Below are 19,838 nucleotides of genomic sequence, written 5' to 3'. Positions count from 1 at the left end.
TCAGGGGGTGCAGTCTCATTATCTTTGATAGGAATCTGTGTAGGACCTCATCTGGCAACAAAGAGGATTTTTTTTTGCCTGGGATTTCTCAGTAACAGTGCAGCTTGGGCAGGGTGGGGAAATGGGGAATGGGAAAATTCCCCTCTCCTAATTTCAGCTAAAAACATTTCAGTGTCTAGTCTAAACTATCCCTCCAGAGGTTTCCTGGTGGGAATTGTCCCATCCTAAGACAGCTGTGTCAGACACAGACAGCATATAAGGTGCCTAGGGATTTTAAAGCAGCAGTTTAAATTATATGTGACACAAATCCTGTGCCTTTTGTGGCCGTGCTACTGCAAAACTTAAAAACAGGCCTTTATCCACCAAACCTATCTAGGATACAGCACTGAATTTTACATTTTCTGTATAATTGAAATGAGGTGCTGGCATCAATTTCTCAGTTGGTGATGTCCCTATTATTTCATACATCCACTATTGCAAAATCCAGGAAGATTTTCATGCTGTGCAATCCCACTGAATTCAAAGGCACTGACACAGACCTGTGGCCAGTAACCTGTTCCTATTTATTTCACAACATAAACAACTTAAAATGCAGAGAGATAATGTGGTTTACATCACATGTGTGAGTATGTTTATACTCTGAAAGAACATGCTGTGAACAGTCTCTTTGGCACCAGAAATAACCAACCAAGCAAGAAAGCAAAGGCAAACAAACAGCATTTCCAGATGGGAGGTGAAGGCATCCCCAGCAGTACCTGACATAGGAAATGTAGGACATCCACTGGAGGTATGTTGGGATGGTGTCAAAGCTGACAAAAAACCCAGAGAACAGGAGGACTGGGATGGCAGTGACTGGGCCCACAAAAGTTGCCACCTGTGAAGAGAAGGAATAGAGTGTCTCTTGCCAGAAAGACAGAGAAAAAGTAAAAGTTAACTTGCTCTTCTACGGCTCCTAGGAGCAATTCTACTCCCACAAATTATCACAGTTTGAAATACTAGAAAAGTGCTGATTTTCTTTTTCTTGTGAGATTTCCTGTGAGGGGAATAGCAGAAGCACAGGGATCATGCAGTAAGGCCATGCTGGTCTCCACAGGCTGGCACAGAGAGGGAATCAAGGGTTCTTCTGCAGAAATCTTGACAGCATCAATACATATTGAGGTCAAAATCATCTGTTCTGCTGTGGAATGGTCACCTCAGCACATCTCCTACCAGGAGTTACATGGGCAGCTTCCAGTCATGCCAACAGCTGCCACTCTCCCTCACTTTCCAGAAATTTGGGTTTTGGGCAAGCCTTTTCCTACCTTTCCTTCTACAGCTTTTCTGGGCGTGCATGGAAGAACCTTCTCCTGAGCTACTGTGAAAAATTTCCAGTTTGTGGGGATGCAGAAACACATCAGTCCTGCAGTTTCCAGGACCTGCTCAGTCTGGGATGAACAGCAAGTGACAATCCACCCAAGCAGGGGCAGGCACAGCCCCTTCAGGTGGGGCAGGAACTGCAGAGCCTCACATCCAGGGCATGTCTGTGCTCTGGGGTGAGTGGGGAGTATCAAGAGCTCTGCTACAGCAAACTTTCTGCCTGTCGCCTCTCAGCAAACATCTTGGGGATACAGCAGCCCTGACAGGGAGCGGAGTTAGGACACAGCAGAGCTTCTGTGAGACCACGAAACACCATTAGTACTGTCTTAGGTCAAAAGATGTAGCTGGGGTTGTGTTCTGTCACCATCTGTCAGAGGTAGGGCAGGTATCTGCTGTTCATTGGGCAGTTTTTTCTTTATCTCTCCCACAGCCAATCCTCCCTCCAGGAGATCTCTTCTTTTCATGGCCCATTAATTATTAATTATCTTCTGTTCATGGCCAGTGAGTGGCCCTGCATGGCTGAGAAAATTCCATCATCCCATGGGGAGATGCTCTGCCCAGGGGGAGGAGCCAAGCATTCCTACCTGGATACAATCTGACTTTTGGAACACCTCAGCAGCCTTTGCCCACTGCATTCCCAGAGGAGCAGCTTTCTTCTCCACTGCATTCCCAGGGGAAGCCCAGGCCCATCTCCAGCAGCCCTGGAGCTTCAGAGGAAAACTCCAGCCTTGTCCAGGATCCCTGCTCCAGCAGAAGCACAGCTGGCATTGCAGGAGGGCTGAGCCACCATGGAATGGGACTGCTGCCACCACCCTGACCCACAGGGTGTCAGGGCCTGTTCTGACTCTTTCAATGTTTTTTTTTGTTTTGTTTTGTTTTTGTTTTTGTTTGTACTATTTGTAAGAGGCCGTCTGAAGCCCTCACATTTGCCTACCGATTGCCACGAGGAGAATCCCCTTCCCCACTGCAGTTCTGGCTTGGAGAGAGCAGCAGTGCAAGTGCAGCTGCTGCACCGTTACGTTAGCTGTTCCGAACAAGGCCTGGCATGGACCCAGCAAGGAACGGCCAACTGCATCTTTGCCCACTCTCCTCCTTTAAGCCAAATGAACTTTTGGGGTGACTCCCGTGGTCCTTCACTCAAGACCCCACATCTGCCTTGTCACCACCTTGACAAATGGACAAATATTGAGAACCCTCCTCCCAAGGACTGAGACTGAGACCCCTACTACAGGGAGGGGGGGGAAAAGGTGGTCTGACCACTAATGACATGACCTGCTTCCCTTCAGTAATTCCAATGGACTTATTCTTCATTGTGTTCATCCTGCCTTGGTGGTTTAAGTGGACTCACCTGTTCCCCTGCAGCAATCACAATGGACTCTCATTGTCCTGCATGTTCCCCCCTCTTTCCTCTGTGGACTATAACTGGACCCGAGTTGACCAGAACTTCGAAGACTTCCCCGACACGACAAGACGGATCCCCATTGTCCGGACCACTGAGGATCTCGCCTGTGTTGGTAGCTATTCCCATCCCCCTCTTCTCTCTCTCTCTCTCTCTCTATCCTTTTATCTCCTTTCTGACCCCCACTATGGCATTTACTGTTTTGGCCCCTAATAAAGGTGCATTTGTTGTGATTCACTGATAGTCCCTTGTTGTTCGCCTTTTTGCACTTTTGGGATCGGTGAAAAGAACCATCACGACACCCCGCAACAAGCGGATCGTGACACTATTGCATTAGTATTTTTAATTTTCCTAGTACAGAACTGTTATTCCTATCCCATATCTTTCCCTGAGAGCCCCTTAATTACAAAATCATAATAATTCAGAGGGAGGGGGTTTACATTCTCCATTTCAAGGGAGGCTCCTGCCTTCCTTAGGAGACACCTGTCTTTCCAAACCAAGACAAGTACCTGGAGGGATGTGGAGGCTGCACCTATGAGCAGGCCCAGTGACTGAGCCACCAGGGATGTCATGGTCCCCAGGGCCGCAAAGAGGACGAAGCGGAGCGCGTCGGAGGGCTGGGAAGTCATCCAGTACACGATGCTGCAGTAAGCCACAGGAAACATGATCTGCAAGGACAGGCACTGGGAGTTAGCCCCTGACAGCCAGACATTCACTGCTACTCTGAGTGACACAGAAACGTGGGGGGGTTCCCATTAATCCACAGCTCCCAGCCTTTCCATTACATGACAGGGCTGGGATACCTGTCTTTCTACTTCGTCATTTGAAAACAGATTCCACTCCCATCCCTTCACAGTTCTCCTCCTGCAAATAACCAAAGCTGGTCACGTGTTTAATTAAAGAATGTTGGGTCAAGTCTCAGCTTTTGTGAAGTCCTGCACTCTCAGGGTGCTTCTGATTCATCCCTGAAGCTTCGCCAGACACATATGGACATTTTCCCCACTATTCCAATGGATAAAGTACCAGTACTAATCTTCTTGGCAAGTGGGCTTGTCATTCATGAACTGAAATGGTTCTGCTTTGTTGAAGAGTAGAGCATGTACCTGAAAAGGAACATCAGCCATGGTTTTGGCGAGGTAATAGGCTTTCAGGCTGTACCAGTAGTTCAGATGCTCTCTGAGAAATACTCCCATCTCAAGGGGAACTGCAGAGAACACAGATTATTCACTTAGATTGGTGCAGGGTGCAATACTGCTTCACATAAAAACAACACAAATGTTGTTAAACACTTAAAAACAAGACTCATCCATGTCTAATCCTGCACTGCTGCAGTCCCAGGGTGGGACTGGAACTCTCAGGTCTTTGACAGAGCAGCAAAAGTTTCAGTGATTTGTAATGGAATATAAAAGGCCAGCCCCTAGATCTGCTCACTGTTGAGACTATGACCAGTCTACTCAGATGATCTGAACCTCCCTTAAAGAGGATTTTTCAACTAAAAGTGGTATCAAAACTTAAAGAACTTGGTTATTCTTCTTGGTCCACCAGGGAATCCAAAGTAACAGCACTCCCAGAGCAAGTATGAAACAGTCCATTCTGCAGGAGTTTGTTTCTGACACCACATGAATAAGCTGATTTTATGCAGAAGTCATAACTTGGAAGCCCCAGAGAAATTATTCCATCCTCCCTAATTCCAACCACAAGCTCAGGGCATGGTTGAGATGCACTGGGATAAGGAGAAATTCCAGTCCAGGACTGTAACACTGAACTGTTTGTGCTGAAAAACACTGGAAAATCTGGGGAGGGAGAAGTGCCACTGGCCAAGCCTGTTTCTGCTTGCACAGTAGTGCTTCTGTGGGTGCAAGATTTATCCCCCCACCTGTCTTAGAGGTAGAATCACAAGTCAAATGCTGTCTTACACAAAAGCAGGCACACTCCAACATTCCAACATCCCCTCCCCAGTGCTCTGACTCACAGGTGAGGACGGTCGGCATGAGTGCAGCAAACATGAGGAACAACATGGAGAAAAAGAGGAACCCCGAGTTGCTGAGGACTTTCTTGGCTTCATTGCCAATGCCCAAGTAGAGCAATCCAATGAGCAGCCCAATGCCAATGTGTGAGGTGATCCTCAAGTGTGTCAGGACCTGTGAAAAGCAAAGAGTGGCATTTACCAGAAAGTCTGGGCTCAAAACCAGTGACAGTGTGGCTGAAATGAAATAGATTGCAGGAAAGGAGCACTTATGTCCATAAAAATCTTACACAGAAACCATTGAGTGGTTTGGGTTGGAAGGGGCCTTAAAGATCACCAAGTTCCAACGCCCTGCCATGAGAAGTGTTAATTTCCTGCTGGGCAAGAAGAATTATGAGCTTCCCACGAAAATTTCTTCCAGGTAATGCAGGCATGAACTGCAAATGCTGCAACCTGAAATCTCACTGTCTGACAATATCATGGAGCCGCTGGCTCTTATTCATCAGGGGAAAGAGACTTTCTGACTAAAAGATAAATTTCCCCAGAGCAGAAGAGAAGCAGAAAAGGTATTTCAGGCTTATGCAGACCGAAGTAACTTCATCAGGAATAAATTAGCTTTCTGTGCTTTCTCTGCAACACAGTATTCCCACAAGAGCTTGGAAGAACAAAAGAAATAACACTGGGAACAACTGCAAGCCTTTAGAGTTGAGCAGGAAAAAAAATATATTAAAAACAACATTGAGACTTCAATCTATGCATCAGCAAATCAGTTGCAGTTTCTCCTGATCTTAATTCATTAACTTAATTAATCCTTGTTGACAAATGCACTTATAAAAAGCAGGAAGGGAGAACAAGTTATGGCAAAGAAGCAAACATTTTATCTACCAGTTTTCCATTTCCAAAAATGAAGACTTTAAGTAGTAACTTTACATCACACTGAAGTTATTATCTCTGCCATCCTGAATTTCCTGAAAAACCTCATTTTGTGACACAGCACTACAACTTCCCACTCCCTTTTCAGTAGGATTAATAACTGTATAAGGGACCTGCCAGCACAGAGGGGATTTAAACTTCGGGTTTTTAGGCCAGGTGCTTCTGAATGCTTTGCAGAAAGCTGTCGTTCACAATGAAGATGGTAGAACTAACAGCAAGACTGAAAGATCAGCCTCTTCCCTTTGAAATTCTGTGATAATTCATGGATGGGCTGCTGGACAGGACCCCTGAGGTGTATTGCAGTGCCTCACACCCAGCTGAACAGACCTCTTGGCCACAAAAGTTAGTATAAAGCCATTCTTACCGAGTCCCTCATGATGGTGAGGAAAGTTCTTTTGAAGAGGATGCAGAACTGGGTTAGGCAGCTGGCAGAGAAGCTGTGGCAGCCTTCTGTGGAGGAGGAGTCCTGCAGAAACACACAGAGAATAAACTCCTTCCTTTGCAGTATCTGCTTTGGTTTTCATTCACAAAAGCCCACTCACATCAGCTGAGTGTGCCCAGAGACTCCTCCACTGACGGAGGATTTAAATTCCCTCCCTCCCCCTGCAGCCCTCTGGGTTGAGATGCACAGAATACCTCTTCAGAGGGCCGGTGCCAGAGGAAGGGGTTCAGCTCGGTCTCCCCAGCCACGTCTCTCTTGTAGTCTGTGTCACAAATCCTCTCCCTCACAGCCCTGACCAGGCGGCTGTTCTGGTCCCCATATTCACCCGAGGCTACTTCCATTACTACAAAAACAGAAAGCTGAAGTTACTGCTTTGCAAAGGCTGAAGTTACTGCTTTGCAAAGGTTGAAGTTACTGCTGACCAGGTACACGCCTTGTTGTTAAATCCCCTTGATGCTGCAGCACTGACAAAATCTGCCACCTGCAAATTCCTGCATCTACACAAACAACATTTGAAATGCCACCTGCAAGTTCCTGTCTCTACACAAACAACATTTAAATGCATCTTTCCATAAATCTTCAGAGTGATCTCTTCATCCTGGAAGTTAAATGAACCAGTCCAGAGGAAAGGCAGTGAATAGAGAAAATAGACAAAAGACTAGTTAGTTTTGTGGCATTTCCATTTTTTTTTTTTTTTTAGTTAAGAAACAACACTGAAAAAACCCTCAATGCTCTAACCTGTACGATACCACAGTGGTACTGCTCAAGATAAAAAGAAATCAAGCACAATACTGGAGCCACTTAAAAAAGTTACTAATACTAGTTACTATGAAACACTAAGGAATACACTTTATCTTTCATTTCCTGAACCTGGACTGCTAACAGACAGAAATACTCACTAAATTGTACCACTAGATGGCATTCAAATTACTTCGGGGAAAAAAAAAAATCTGATTACTTTTATTTTGAATTTTGGTTCATATATGGACAAAGCATGTAAGAATATATGTACAAAAGTATAAATCACACCACAGTCTTCCTTACCATGAAGGTGGCAAAATTATAAAATACAAAATTATAAAATACAAAATAAATGAAATAAACTATTCAAGCTGTCCTTACCAAAATCTGCTGGGTTGTGGTAGGTTGGACAATTCAACCCCAAATCTCTCAAGTAAGGGACGAGGTTTGTCACCTTCCCACGGTAAATGCACTGACCTTGACTTAGAACATAGAGCTGGAAAACAAGAAGAAAAGGAAAAAAAAAAGGAAAATAGAAGGGAAAGAAAAAAGAAAAAAATATGAAATAGCATCAAATTATTTGAACCTGTTGCCCAATAACATCTCCTTGTCCCTGTGGGAAGAACACCTTGGGAAAATCTGTCACCACTTGAAATTAACTTTGCATGGAATCACAACTAATGGAAAATTTAAAGCCTGCAGTTGGAATTCTGCACACATTGCCTGCAGGACTTCAAACACATTAACACAGAAACACACTAATTCCAGCATTTGGCACATGCTGAAAATAGGCAGGGAGCTGGAGAGCCAAGCCATCCAATTTCCACACATTATGGATATTTTGGGCTGGGAGACGAGGCTGGTGGGATGGAAGGAGAGCTGGGACAGCACAGCAACAGCAAATAGCTCAATCACTCACTTTTAGCCACAATTTTGACTTTAAATAAACCTCCCTGCCAGACTGGCAATCTGCAAGAGTTTGTTCACCTGTGGTGGTGGAGGTTTTCTCTCAGCTCTCACAGGACTAATCTAAATCCTCTAACAAGACTCAAATATATTTTTTAATCTAATCTAAACACACATGGTCCACATGCCATTGTTAGCTTGGAGAGAAGTTCTCCAACTGACTTAATTTCAATTAATTTTAAATACTAAATTTGACTGTTATTATTTCATGCGAATTAACTCTTCTCAATCTACACTTGTGTATCTAGGATACACAGATATATTGCAGACATTGACATTGCAGCTCTCCTGCTTTTATATTGCTCAAATTTACTTCAGTGACAGCCCTGTGCACAGGAGCAGTGCTGGGTGAAGGCATGATAATCACCAGTGCAATAAACATGATTTCACAAACCTAACAGCAAGATTCTTCACAAATATTACACATAAATAAAGGAAAGAGGCAAAGAAGGAAAAAAAAGCATAATAAAGAAGCATATTTTGTTGTTATTTATTTAATTTCTTTACATGATTTGTAGCCATCAACTAGAATTATTAATGTTTTTTGATTAAAGAGTGCAGCCTTGAAAGCATAACCACCCTGAACTACACATGAAGAGAAAGTCTGAGAGCAATACCTGGTCAAAGAGCTCAAACAGTTTTGCACTGGGCTGGTGAATCGTGCAGATGATGGATCTGCCACCCTGGGCCAAAGCCTTCATCAGAGAGACCACCTGAAAACATGATGCACTATCCAAGCCACTGGAAAAAAACCAAACAAGTTTGTTTGGCAACCAAACCGGCACCACTCAAAACCAGCACATGCATTTGCTACATGGTATCCCATTATTATCCTTTTACAAATTTTCTCTGTAGCAGTTTCATTTTATCATATGCCAACCTTATGCTTGTACTTCTCCATCAGGCTTTTAATTAAGTTGGAAGCATGCCTGAGAATGAAAAGGAGTATTCTCAAAGCTGCCTTAAGGGACTTCAACATTTTAGGGCTGCAGATTTAAATGCTCCCAACTTTAATGAATAGATACATATTCATAGCTTTGCCAGCCTCCTCCCAGCCTGATCACATTCATTACCAAAAGTCACATTTTAAAATGTTTATATTCAAGCAGTCTTTGCTTGAAAAAGAAAATCAGTGCCACAATATTTTCCTCTCTCTTTTCTTTCCTCCTGCAGTTTGTGAATGCTTTAAATATTACTTACAGCCCCACAGTCCAGCAGTTGCAGCAGTGACCCAAGGCACCAAGAGCCCAAATCAAATTATTTCTTGGCCTTATTCAGTGCTTGCAGGCAACACAAGAGGAGCCTTTTCCAAGGATTTAGAGGTGAATAGCTTTTCTGTAGCTCTGTTCTACTATGCAAAACCATATTTGTCTGTGTTTGGTTCTTGGCCTGGAAGTACCTGGTTGGTTCATCGAAGAACATGACAGGAGGGTTGTTCACCAGCTCCAAAGCAATGGCAAGGCGCTTCCTCTGGCCTCCAGAGAGACTCCCAGTCCTCGTGTTGGCACACGTCAGCAAACCAAGGGCTGTCAGGATTTCCTTCACCTGGAGGGAGCAGAACATTCCACAGTGTTAGAACATGAAAAACCTCCAGCCCCTCCACTGATTTTCACGGAGGTTGCAAACCAGCTCACGACTTTATCACCCACACACTCAAAGCCTTTTTCCATCTAAGGTAGCATGTATTAAACTCAGTGTTAACAGTCTACCATTTACTGTTTTGACCCAAATTCTGCTTGCTTGTCCTGCATGACCCCACTCAGTAAAGAGCTGAAAAAGGAGTGGAAATCAGTTCTCCTAGAGCTGTGTATTTATGGGTATGGCGTCGACATCAAAAGAGCTTTGCAGCATGTGAGGGGTTCTTACACAGTGAAACCAAGAAGTTTCTTTCAATAGAACTCTGGGGCTGTCTCTACGAGGGACTCTATAACAAAAACCAGTGGTTTCTGTAGAGCAGTGACCTGCTTTATCTCCTCTGTTCTCCACAGTCTCCTCTTTCAAGTGCAGCCATTGATTTCAAGTCTTTTCATTCCACTCAGTCAATGCAGTTGTCACAGGTACTCTCAGATGTTCGGGATTTCCTCAAGGCACAGCCTCAGGAAGGGCACAGCTCATCCCAGGGTTTTTGGAGCAAAAGGAAAACAATCCCAGCACTATGATTTTTTTCTGTTTCAGTGACTGTAGATCTGGTCTGGCATGGACACAAAAATGAGTGAATCCATGAGCTACATTGCTCATGCAATTAACAAACTCCACCACTTCAAAGGTAGAAAGCAGCCCAGACATTTAATACTTCACTGAAGTTTAGGAAACAGAGCCCACCATTTTTGAAAGTATCAACTGCTTTGGATGGAGAGAGTTTTCCAGAAAGAGTGCCTGACCTGGTGAAAATTGGTGAGACCAACCAGGGCCTGACCCTTTGCTTGTCCTGATTTTGATTTCCAGGATTTCCCTCTCCCAGTAAGAGTGAGTAAAAAAATAACAAAACCCACTATGCCTTGTTTCTCAGAGAAAAAAGCCCAACTACCTCATTTTCTTTACCTCTGGGAAGGGTAAACAGGACTCAGGCAGCACAAGCAAGGACAACTAGAAACATAAACTGTGGTTCACTGGAGAATTTTCACTTGTCCCTGCTTTCAACAAGAGTCTGCAATCCTGCCAGCACAAGTGTATAAATTCATAACATTTATCTGTGATAAACATTTACACTCCAGTTTACAACAATAAAATGAATTATCTTCTCCTGCACAGGCTAGTAACACAAACTAGAAAATTCTTCTAACATGTGTTGAATAAACACAGCACAGTTTTTAACTCAAAGAGCTGCTTGTAATTACAGTGCCAGTGTGAACAAGTGAATTAACTTGCTTGGCCTAACTTCACTAAAGTATAAATGAACTAAGGCTTCCAAAGTACAGTTAAGTTAACAGCTGTTTCTATATAAATTTATTTTCCAATAGAAAAACAACCTGTTTGTTTTCTACACAACAAGCTGATTCCTGTAGATTTCCCTTTCTGATTTTCAAGGATTCTTTTGACTCTGAAGAAATGCCCATCGCTCCAATTTGTAAATAAACACAAAGCACAGTCAAAAAACCAGCTGATCTACCTAGGAAGTTGCCACAGTTTTCATATTTCAGGAAAAGTTGCACTTTTCCCCATGGATGGGTTAGAAGAGCACTGCTCCTAGTGCAGGTCCAGCTGGGTGATTTATCCCACCCCACATGAGATGCCTGAGCCCTCAGACGTGCACATAGGAGAATCCAAGGTGCTAAGGTGCATTAACAGGAATCCTGCAGAACCTGTGAATTTGTTTCTGTAAACCTTTTACAATTTCCCAGTCTTGTACTGAAAGTAGCTTTCATGGAGGCTGCAGTGAACATTCCCTCCTGATGACACGTCAGCCTAGAGGATATGAATGATTCTGTCATTGCAAGTCCAGAGCAGTTCAGTATGAGATTAAAAATGTCTGCTTTACAGAGCTCACTTCTTGGCATCCCCCAGATTCTGGTTTGATGGGCAGTGTACATACCATTTCTCTCCTCCCTTCATCTTTCTCTTGAAGTTTCAGATGAGCAGATACCTGGAATGCAAAACAGTGGAATTTGATTTTGAGCTGGTCTGAAGCACAACCACCACTCAGAGCAGACGCCTCAGGCACAGCACTCCAAGGTACCACTTTAACAACTCCTTTCAACCCAGTCAGAAAATCTGAACTTGAACTACAATGTTCCAGTCACAAGCGTCACATTTTTCTGTGCAGTAAATAACTGAGTCTAATTTGACTTAGTCAGAGCATCTGACAGAAAGTGTATTAAAAAAAAAGGCCATTCTGCAAGTCAAAGAGCTTTACAGGAGGATGGGAGAGTGACATATTCTGCACATCCAAAAACTTCCCAGGTAATGCTAGAAACACAGTTTATTTGTGGTTCATTCACACTGTTAACTGAACTCTGCCATTCTCCAGCATGCAAACAAGTGAGCACAGAAATAAATAATCTTGTGAAAGATGTCATCTGCTGTCCTGAAATGCAGCCGCACGAAACATCATGATTAACCTTTATTAAAAGCAATTAAACTGTTAGGTAATTATTTTTTGTCAGAGCCTTGATTGATTAATTTTAGACAGCAACTATAATCTGGGCCAAATTCTGCAAAAGTGGTCCCGTGGGATTCTGATGAAAACACTCAAGTAAACAAAAGAGAAGAAAACCTTCTCCACAGAAAAGAGCCTTTGCAGAAAATTAGCCACATAAAAACTGGAGTGATTTCTTCTGGCCTTAAAATTTGTGAATTGAGCTGGCACAGTGTGAGCAACCTAAGCCTTATTTTGATAACAGTTTCTGAGAAAAACTGGCCCATTTCTCAAGCTGAGCTACAGACACTTCCAGACTAACTGCTCAAGGTGGCAATTCATAAACTTGCTGACGCGATGCAAAACAATGAGAACAATTAACACTGCCTGTACATCCTGGACTTATTCTGTTCCTGTTTTTTTCCCATGAATAAATGAAAGAGATTTTATAAAATGCCTTTATTTTTAAAAAGGCACAAAAGAGTAGAAGTGGCAGAGAGATCACACCGAAGTGTAAATACCAATTTTCAGTCAGAGCATGAATGATGGGCAGAAAGAGAGAGAGAGATGAGGTTACACATCCACCACCCAAGCAGACACATGGTCCCTACAAAGGCTCATTTGTGAAGAATTTCAGGTTCTATTCTCTAGGAGATCTAAGGAGGAGACACTTAGATCTCCTTCCAAATCACAATGCTGGGCACAAACTGGAAATTATAAAGCCAAAGAATCCCTAGAAGGATGAGCCTGAAATGGAATTCAAGGCATCATCAAATTCCAAGAACTTTCAATGAGCGGGATCAGACAGGGATAACATCTTGTGGCACTGCCAGGGGTAGGACCAAGGGCACAGCACAAACCATTCTCCATTGTCTCCTGCTCAGATAAATTAGGGTAAGGAACAAAGCTCACCATCATAGCTTCCTGGACAGTGAGGTGAGGAAGGAGCATGTCATCCTGCATGATGTAGCAGGAGACCTTGCGGAAGGAGCGCAGGTCGCGGGGCTGCCCGTTGATGAGGATTTGTCCTTTCATTCCCGTCTCTCTGAAACCAAACAGCAACAACCAGAGGTGAATCTCACCATCACTTGTGCTGCCAAATGACTCAGCACGTGGAAGTCTTAGGTAGTTACTGTCACTATGAAATAAATTTGGTAGACTGGACAGAAATTAAATTATTTCCTGATTATGCTTTCTATCATATAAAGCTTCATGCCATGATGCTGAAAATTTTACTTGAAATGTGTGCTGTTGTACATAAATCTGAAAAAATACCAAGAAATTAAAGTAGGGTTTTTTTTAGATTTCTCTATCCTGTTCCTCATGCCCCAAATGACAAGACAGAGACACCTTGTACAACCATACAAGAGGGGATTTAGAAAAATGAAACACAATCAACTGCACTTTGGTGAGGAAGACATCAACATTATGAAGTGGTGACTAAAAAGAGTAGATTTTTCAAGTGTTTATGTGATTTAAAAAACATCACAAACATAAGACACTGAGTCAGATTTGCTACACAGCCAAAAAAGGAGATTTTCTCTATATGTGTGTTTTTTTGATTTTAAAGTGATTCTTCTTTTTGGATCAGACCTGTTAAGAGATAAATCCCAAGTGACCAAAACAGGACACAGAGGAAAAAAAAGATAAGCAAAAAGAATCTAATTCAAAATCTTTGAAGTGACTTTTTTTGACAAACTCTAGGCCAAAATTTCTTCTTCTGTTGTCTCCAAGGAGCCCTCAGCCTCAGTGATTTTATCTTAACTTGGGATTTCCATTGGTACTGACCTGTATCCTGCCAGAATATTCATAAGTGTTGACTTCCCAGCTCCTGAAGGTCCCATAATTGCAACGAGTTCTCCACTGCTGAACTTCCCTGATATTCCTTTCAAAAGGGTCTTATAACCTGGAAGAAGGAAGAAAAGTTCACTGAACCCTTAATCACATCTGGGGAGCAATAAAAGTTCATTTCCACTGAATATTGATGACAAATGGGCATTAACAGCCACCTACTGAGAAGCTGATGCCAACATCAGCAAAATAACTATCAAAAGCCAAATTGTGAGTGGGAGCAAGCAGCAGCTTCCTGCCCTGACACAAATGGGATTACAGGGTCTCACATTCTTGCCTCACTGCAGGATGATTTTTAAAAAGAGCTATGAAGCCTTGCAGCCATTCTCTACATGTCCTCTCAGAATATTTTACCAGGAAGCTGTTAAAATATCCAATATTCCACAGCTAACAGTCTTGGAGCAGGCTGCCCTCCAGTCACTGCAGTTTCAGTGTCAAAATTCTGCCCTCTCACCAAAACAGCAACCTCTTAGACAGAGCCACAGCCGAGGTCTCAAAGACCTTTGCCTTTTTCCATAAAGAAATGGAAAAATTGTCTTGTATGACAAGAAACTCAGCAGAAGGAGACACACAAACTTCTTCGTTCTCTTGCCACACGAACTCTCTTACCAGAGGAACTCTAAAGGCTTTTCTAGACAGGGAGGCTGACCACAGTAACCGTAAAAACAATTTCTAGGGAAAATTTATAGTTAAGAACATGCAGGGTGTTCTTCTCATTTAGATTAATCCATTCCAAAACTTCATGCCACTATAATTACATCCTCAGGCAAGGATGCTCCAGAGTGACAACACCACCTTCTCCAAGCATTTCAACTTATTTCTCAGTTAATTATCTTTGCCAGTAAACCTTTATTAAAAGCCTTAACTCCATGTTATTCTAAGTGTAAGCAAACTGTGCTCCAATGAGAATTCCAGATTTGGACCAATTGCATCCACCTTGCCCTGCAGGATTTCCATGTAAAGGCATAAAAGCTGTGTAAAGAAGGTGGAGAGAGCCCTGATCAGCATTTAAATTTTTCAGGATCTCTTTCCCTTTTGTCTTTTTTTTTTTTTTTTTTTTTTTTTTTTTTTTTTTTTTTTGCTTGCTTACTTTATTCTAATTACCAGTGCTTGTAGCTAAAGCCTTTAATAAGAAAAAATGCTAATTAAGGTGTCAAAAGCCAATCTCATATGTTGACAATGTTTATGTGGTTCAACTAAAACTAAGACAGAAGAGTGGAAAATCCATTTAAATGCAGAGTCAGGGTTTGGCAGTCCATTTTGCCACTCTGGTGGATACGCAAGCAGGATGTACATTCCACATGTAAACTATCCCAGAGCTCTGATGATCAGCACAGGCTGTAGCTGGAATAAGGAAATGCTGTAAAAAAACCCCACATTGTCGGCAAGCTCCTAGAAAAAAAAGAATTGTGGGTTATCTTCTGATTTCTCTTTCTTCCTAACTTCATGATTTGTTTTCATCTCCACTTACTCTCTTTAAATTTTCTTCTTGTCACCATTCTTGATTCACACTCCTCCTATGCCACAAAAGAGCAAACTTTGCACCAAAAACATTGTCATGCTGCTGTGGGGTCTCCAAACCCACAGCAAATCCTCTTCCCTGAGCACACCCCAAACCGGGGGCAATGCAGGAGCCGCAGAACCTCTCTAGAAATATCTGATCCTACTGTTTTCATGGCAGATGTCCTAGAAAATGTAACTGACTAAATGGATCAAAAACACTTATTTCGTGAGTGCCTTTTTTTTTCCTTAAACAGGCTAGTAATTTTTCACTACAAATCTTGTCCTGGACCTAAAGGAAACAACTTGTTTGGAAGCCAGGAGGTAGCACAGATACAAAAATAGCAGGGTATCCACATAGCCTGTTTATGGCACAAGTCCTGAAAAGGAAAGCAAGGACAATCTATCAAAAGGCACAGCAACTTTGAAAAGAGAAATCCATGGTACCCCCACAAGGTCAAGCAGCTTGTCCTTCACACCAAGGCCCCCATCCACAGCAGCATCTGAAGGCAAAGGGCAAGGAACAATCAGGTCTTTCAGATGTGGCAATATTTAATAAACAGGGTCTGTAGGGACAGTGTCCTTCATTCTCCCTCCTCAGTGTAATGAGAACCTGCTACCTCCCAACCCTGTTAAACCTCCGGGACTCAAATATTAGAATGTACCACCAAATATTAGAATGTACCACCATTACCTGCATTAACTTGTAACATATTGCTCAAACTGATGAGGGAGGATAAAAAATGTACACTGCCATCAATGAGGGACATGCAACCTAAAATACAGGCTCAGGAGCTGCAAACGTGGTAACATAGATATAATTACTTAAAACTGACACCTTTCCTCTCCCTACGTATGACTGTGAGATTTAACATTACACACATCAAAGTCACTTTTCCAGAGTTTCACAAGTGATGATTGGTTTATCGTTAACTGCAGTATCTTCCCCCTCATGACCTTCACGTGTTTCTGTCCCTCTGATAGAGTTTTCCATTTTAAGTATCCTGCACACGATGTTAAATCAGAGCAGGACTCATCAGAGAGACACAGAATCAGCTTGAAAAAGACCTCCAAGATCATAAAGTCCAAGCTTTGACTGATCACCACCCTGTCAACTAGCACAGAGCACTGAGTGCCATATCCAGTCATTCCTTGAACACCTCCAGGGATGGGGGTTCCACCACCTCCCTGAGCAGCCCCTTCCCATGCCTGACCACCCTTTCCATGAAGAAATTCTTCCTGAAATTCTCAGCAAGTCATTTGCAATACAGTAGAGAAATATACTTTAAGAAGAAATAAAAGAAAAGCCCCAAAACTATGAATATTAGATTAGGATCCTAATCACTGGCATTTTAAGTTGCTACAAACTCAAACTCCTCTCCTCCTTTGACTGGAAGCGCATAATAAGCTTTTCCATTACAAAGGTTAATTTAGCAAACCCAGAAAAAGATTTGACACTGTGGCAGTAGTGTGGTGCCCCAGTATAATCCTTTATGAGGAATTAAAGTCCCCTGAGCAACAACAGCCTCCCTTTTCAGAATACCGAGGCTAATCTTCAACTGAATCAGTTGACCTAAAACTTCTATACGGGGCCACGTGTCTTTCACAAGAAACAGATTATGCATTTGGAGGGGATTGCGTTCTCACAGTGAGGGCCCCTTCCACGTCCATCTGCCATACATCAGGAATTTCTCACTGCCTCCAGCACCAGCCCACCTCGTTTTCCTCAGTCCCTGCGGCAGGGAGCTTGGGTATGGCAGGGTTTAATGGGCGGCTGGGCCTCAAAGCCAGCCCACACCAGGGTGTGAGCACACCTTGGGCTGGTCAGTTCCAGCACCACAGCAGCTCTCTCCCCTTGGACCCAGAGCAAGTGTAGAATTGTGACTGTTGCCCTGATTTTTAAAAGTGTTAAGTTTTCTTTTGTGGTTCTTTTGAAAGTTTTAAAGTTCTTTTCAAAGTTTTCTATGCCTTCTGATTTTACATATTTCTACTGGAGTTCTCACACGCTGTTCATGTTAAATAATGATTGATTTGCATTCTTCTTTGTGAGAGAATTGATGGACTGTTGGTTTGACCAGTGTGGTTGGAGAAGCAGCAATTTCATCCTCCAATCCACTGTCACTTTTAGAATTCTATATATTCCAAAGTCAGAAATAAAATTAGCTCTTTTTCTCTTTTGAACTTACCAAGATTCTGTATAGTCATTTCGTGTCCAATAGCGACATGTGACTTTCTCCTTTTTCGCTTCTCCTAAAATCGTTCCAATTTCCAATGGAAATCAGCCTGGATCTTTCAGTTTCCCTATGTCCCCTCCTTAAGTTACTGTGACACAACCTTTAAAATATATATATTTAGGGGCTGATACCCATGGGAATTTTAATATCAGTTTTCAAGAACTACTTAAAATACAGATTTGACATTAACACGCCATCACGAACCAGAACAACCCCTCAGAAAATTTCTCAGCCCAACCCCCTGAAAACAGAACACAGCAGAAACAAATCAAAACTGAAACTGAAAATTCTAGTGACACAAAACTTTTTTGGTCTTAATTTCACCTCACATTACATTCCGGAGTTCAAATGCTTCTCCTGAGAAGCAGAACGTGTTTTGTTTTCCCATGTGAGGATTTCCCATGAAATCAAATGTGATATTCAATCACTGTGATAATTGATCAGATTCACAGCTGAACCACCTGCCTGGCCTGACCAGACCTCCCTTCCAGAGGTGGAATTCCCTCCCTTCCTGGCAGCAGCACAGAGCCCACAAAAGTCCCTTTTTCAGTGAATGGACAGAGGTGACCTCGTGTCTCGGATGAAGATACTGAGGGAGCTCTCTTTGCTCAAGTCAACAAAATTTCTTTACTACTGGAAATCAGCAAGGGAGAAACATGTTGATGGTTTTATCTGCTTCCTCGTGGATTTTACAGAGATTTATGGGGAGATCTGGTTTTACCATTCCCACAGAAATTATGATTAATCTGGAGAGAAGCAAGCCATCCCTCCTCATCCTCAGGGTAGGAGCAATGCTTCAGGATGTGTCTGAATCAGCACCAATTAAAACACAACCAAAACCCACTCCTACCTCACAGTGAATTTCCTCAGGTAAACACCACCTCTAGGTTTTTGACTGAAATGCTTCATTCATTTGCATTTCATTGTCAGTAATCCTCATTTGTTACTCAGAGAAATGTCACACAGATTTGTGGAAGTTTCTAGGTGCTGTAACCTATTTTTGCCTCCATCGGTGGGCACCCAGACCCCGTCTCAGGTCCCGGGTGAGCACAGCAGGTTTTTCCTGCTCGCTGCAATTAGAGCAGGATTTGCCCTTCCCAATGTATTTGAACTGCTTCTCTTTCATCACAAGCTCTTCTGGGGGCAGGAAATCACTGCTGGTGCCCTGCAAGTGCCACTGGCCTGAAACTGCTCAGAGGTTTCTCAGAGCATTTATTGAAGTAAAAGGCAACATGAGAAATTTCAACTCAAGGAGCGCGAGTTTGGCAAAGCTACAAACAACTGGAAACTGACCCACAAAGAAATCAGCATTTGGCACTTAAAAATCAAAACCAGAGACATCATAACATGCTCTTTCCACACTCCCTGCCAGGCAGAAATGAAGCATTCCTTTATTAAAAATTAAGTAATTATACAAGGGCTATATTTCTGCATCTTTTTGTGGTGCTTTTTTAAGACAGGATGTATTCCTGCTGAGAAATATCCAGCTGGAAATACAGAAGACATCTCTGGCAACTACTGTATTACTTACCTGCCTTCCTTTAATGCTTTCAACAAGAAACATACTTTTTAAACAGCAGTTTAAATTTCAATCCACAAATATGTTCTCTTACTATACTATCAGGCAAATTCTTTCTTAAATCATGACAAGAAACCACAGCAATTTCTTGGCACCATATATTGACCCATTAAAGAATCCCCACTGTATTTTTCTATTCTAAAGTTGATCTGCTCAGCCCTCACCTGGCTTCCTCTTACATCAATTAAGAAATCCCCCAAATTATGCAGAAGTCCAGGTAATTCTCTAGCACAAAACTGAAATAAGGGGATGTAGAGCCAAGCTGTCACGTCTTTCCCCTTGAGGCAGGAGGAAGGAATCCTCCCTTTAAGGAAAAACGCTGCTAGAAAATTCCTGGCTTTGCTGCTGCCCCTGAGATCCACCAGAGTCCCACGTCCATGGCCAAAGGCCCTGGATTATGAACTGGACAGCAACTGCACAAGGAAGGGAAAACCAGGATAACTTGGTCCCACGTCATACTGAAGGGAGGGTTAGTCACTTATTGGCTGAGAGAAGGACCTTGCAGGAGTCCACCCAGACTCTGGAAACATCCTCAGGTGACCTGGCAGGCATTTCATTTGTAGACTCTTCAGATTTCCATCAGAAAACCGAAGAGCTGGGACATACTGGCAGAAACTCTACAGAGAAGCACGAGATGAGAAACACACACAGAGATAACAGCTCAAGGCCAGATTTACATTTGGAGATGTAATTAAACATTAGTTAGGAAACATTTTTCCTTATCATTTTTACATCATCCTTTTCTAGGTGTGAATATGCCAGAAAGTTCTCTTGCCTGCTCCTTCTCAGTCTATTA

General features: G+C 42.7%; 1 protein-coding gene across 3 annotated transcripts in view; it reads right to left on the bottom strand.

Moving 5' to 3' along the window:
* Positions 1-19,838, bottom strand: part of ABCG1 (ATP binding cassette subfamily G member 1) — a 54,000-nt gene that overhangs the window by 6,495 nt on the left and 27,667 nt on the right. For all 3 annotated transcript variants that reach the window (XM_068179613.1, XM_068179610.1, XM_068179611.1), the window contains exons 3-14: positions 13,667-13,784; positions 12,791-12,923; positions 11,336-11,386; positions 9,203-9,348; positions 8,421-8,544; positions 7,219-7,333; positions 6,291-6,439; positions 6,019-6,120; positions 4,728-4,896; positions 3,859-3,959; positions 3,265-3,423; positions 756-874 (exon numbers count right to left, since the gene is read on the bottom strand). In XM_068179613.1, the coding sequence (XP_068035714.1) occupies positions 756-874; positions 3,265-3,423; positions 3,859-3,959; positions 4,728-4,896; positions 6,019-6,120; positions 6,291-6,439; positions 7,219-7,333; positions 8,421-8,544; positions 9,203-9,348; positions 11,336-11,386; positions 12,791-12,923; positions 13,667-13,784 (1,486 nt within the window). The remainder of the gene's footprint in view (positions 1-755; positions 875-3,264; positions 3,424-3,858; positions 3,960-4,727; positions 4,897-6,018; positions 6,121-6,290; positions 6,440-7,218; positions 7,334-8,420; positions 8,545-9,202; positions 9,349-11,335; positions 11,387-12,790; positions 12,924-13,666; positions 13,785-19,838) is intronic.

Source organism: Anomalospiza imberbis, chromosome 2 (assembly GCF_031753505.1).
Source record: "Anomalospiza imberbis isolate Cuckoo-Finch-1a 21T00152 chromosome 2, ASM3175350v1, whole genome shotgun sequence".
Taxonomy (NCBI): Eukaryota; Metazoa; Chordata; class Aves; order Passeriformes; family Viduidae; genus Anomalospiza; species Anomalospiza imberbis.
Note: the sequence above shows the minus strand (reverse complement) of the source record. Positions and strands in the feature narration are given on the sequence as shown.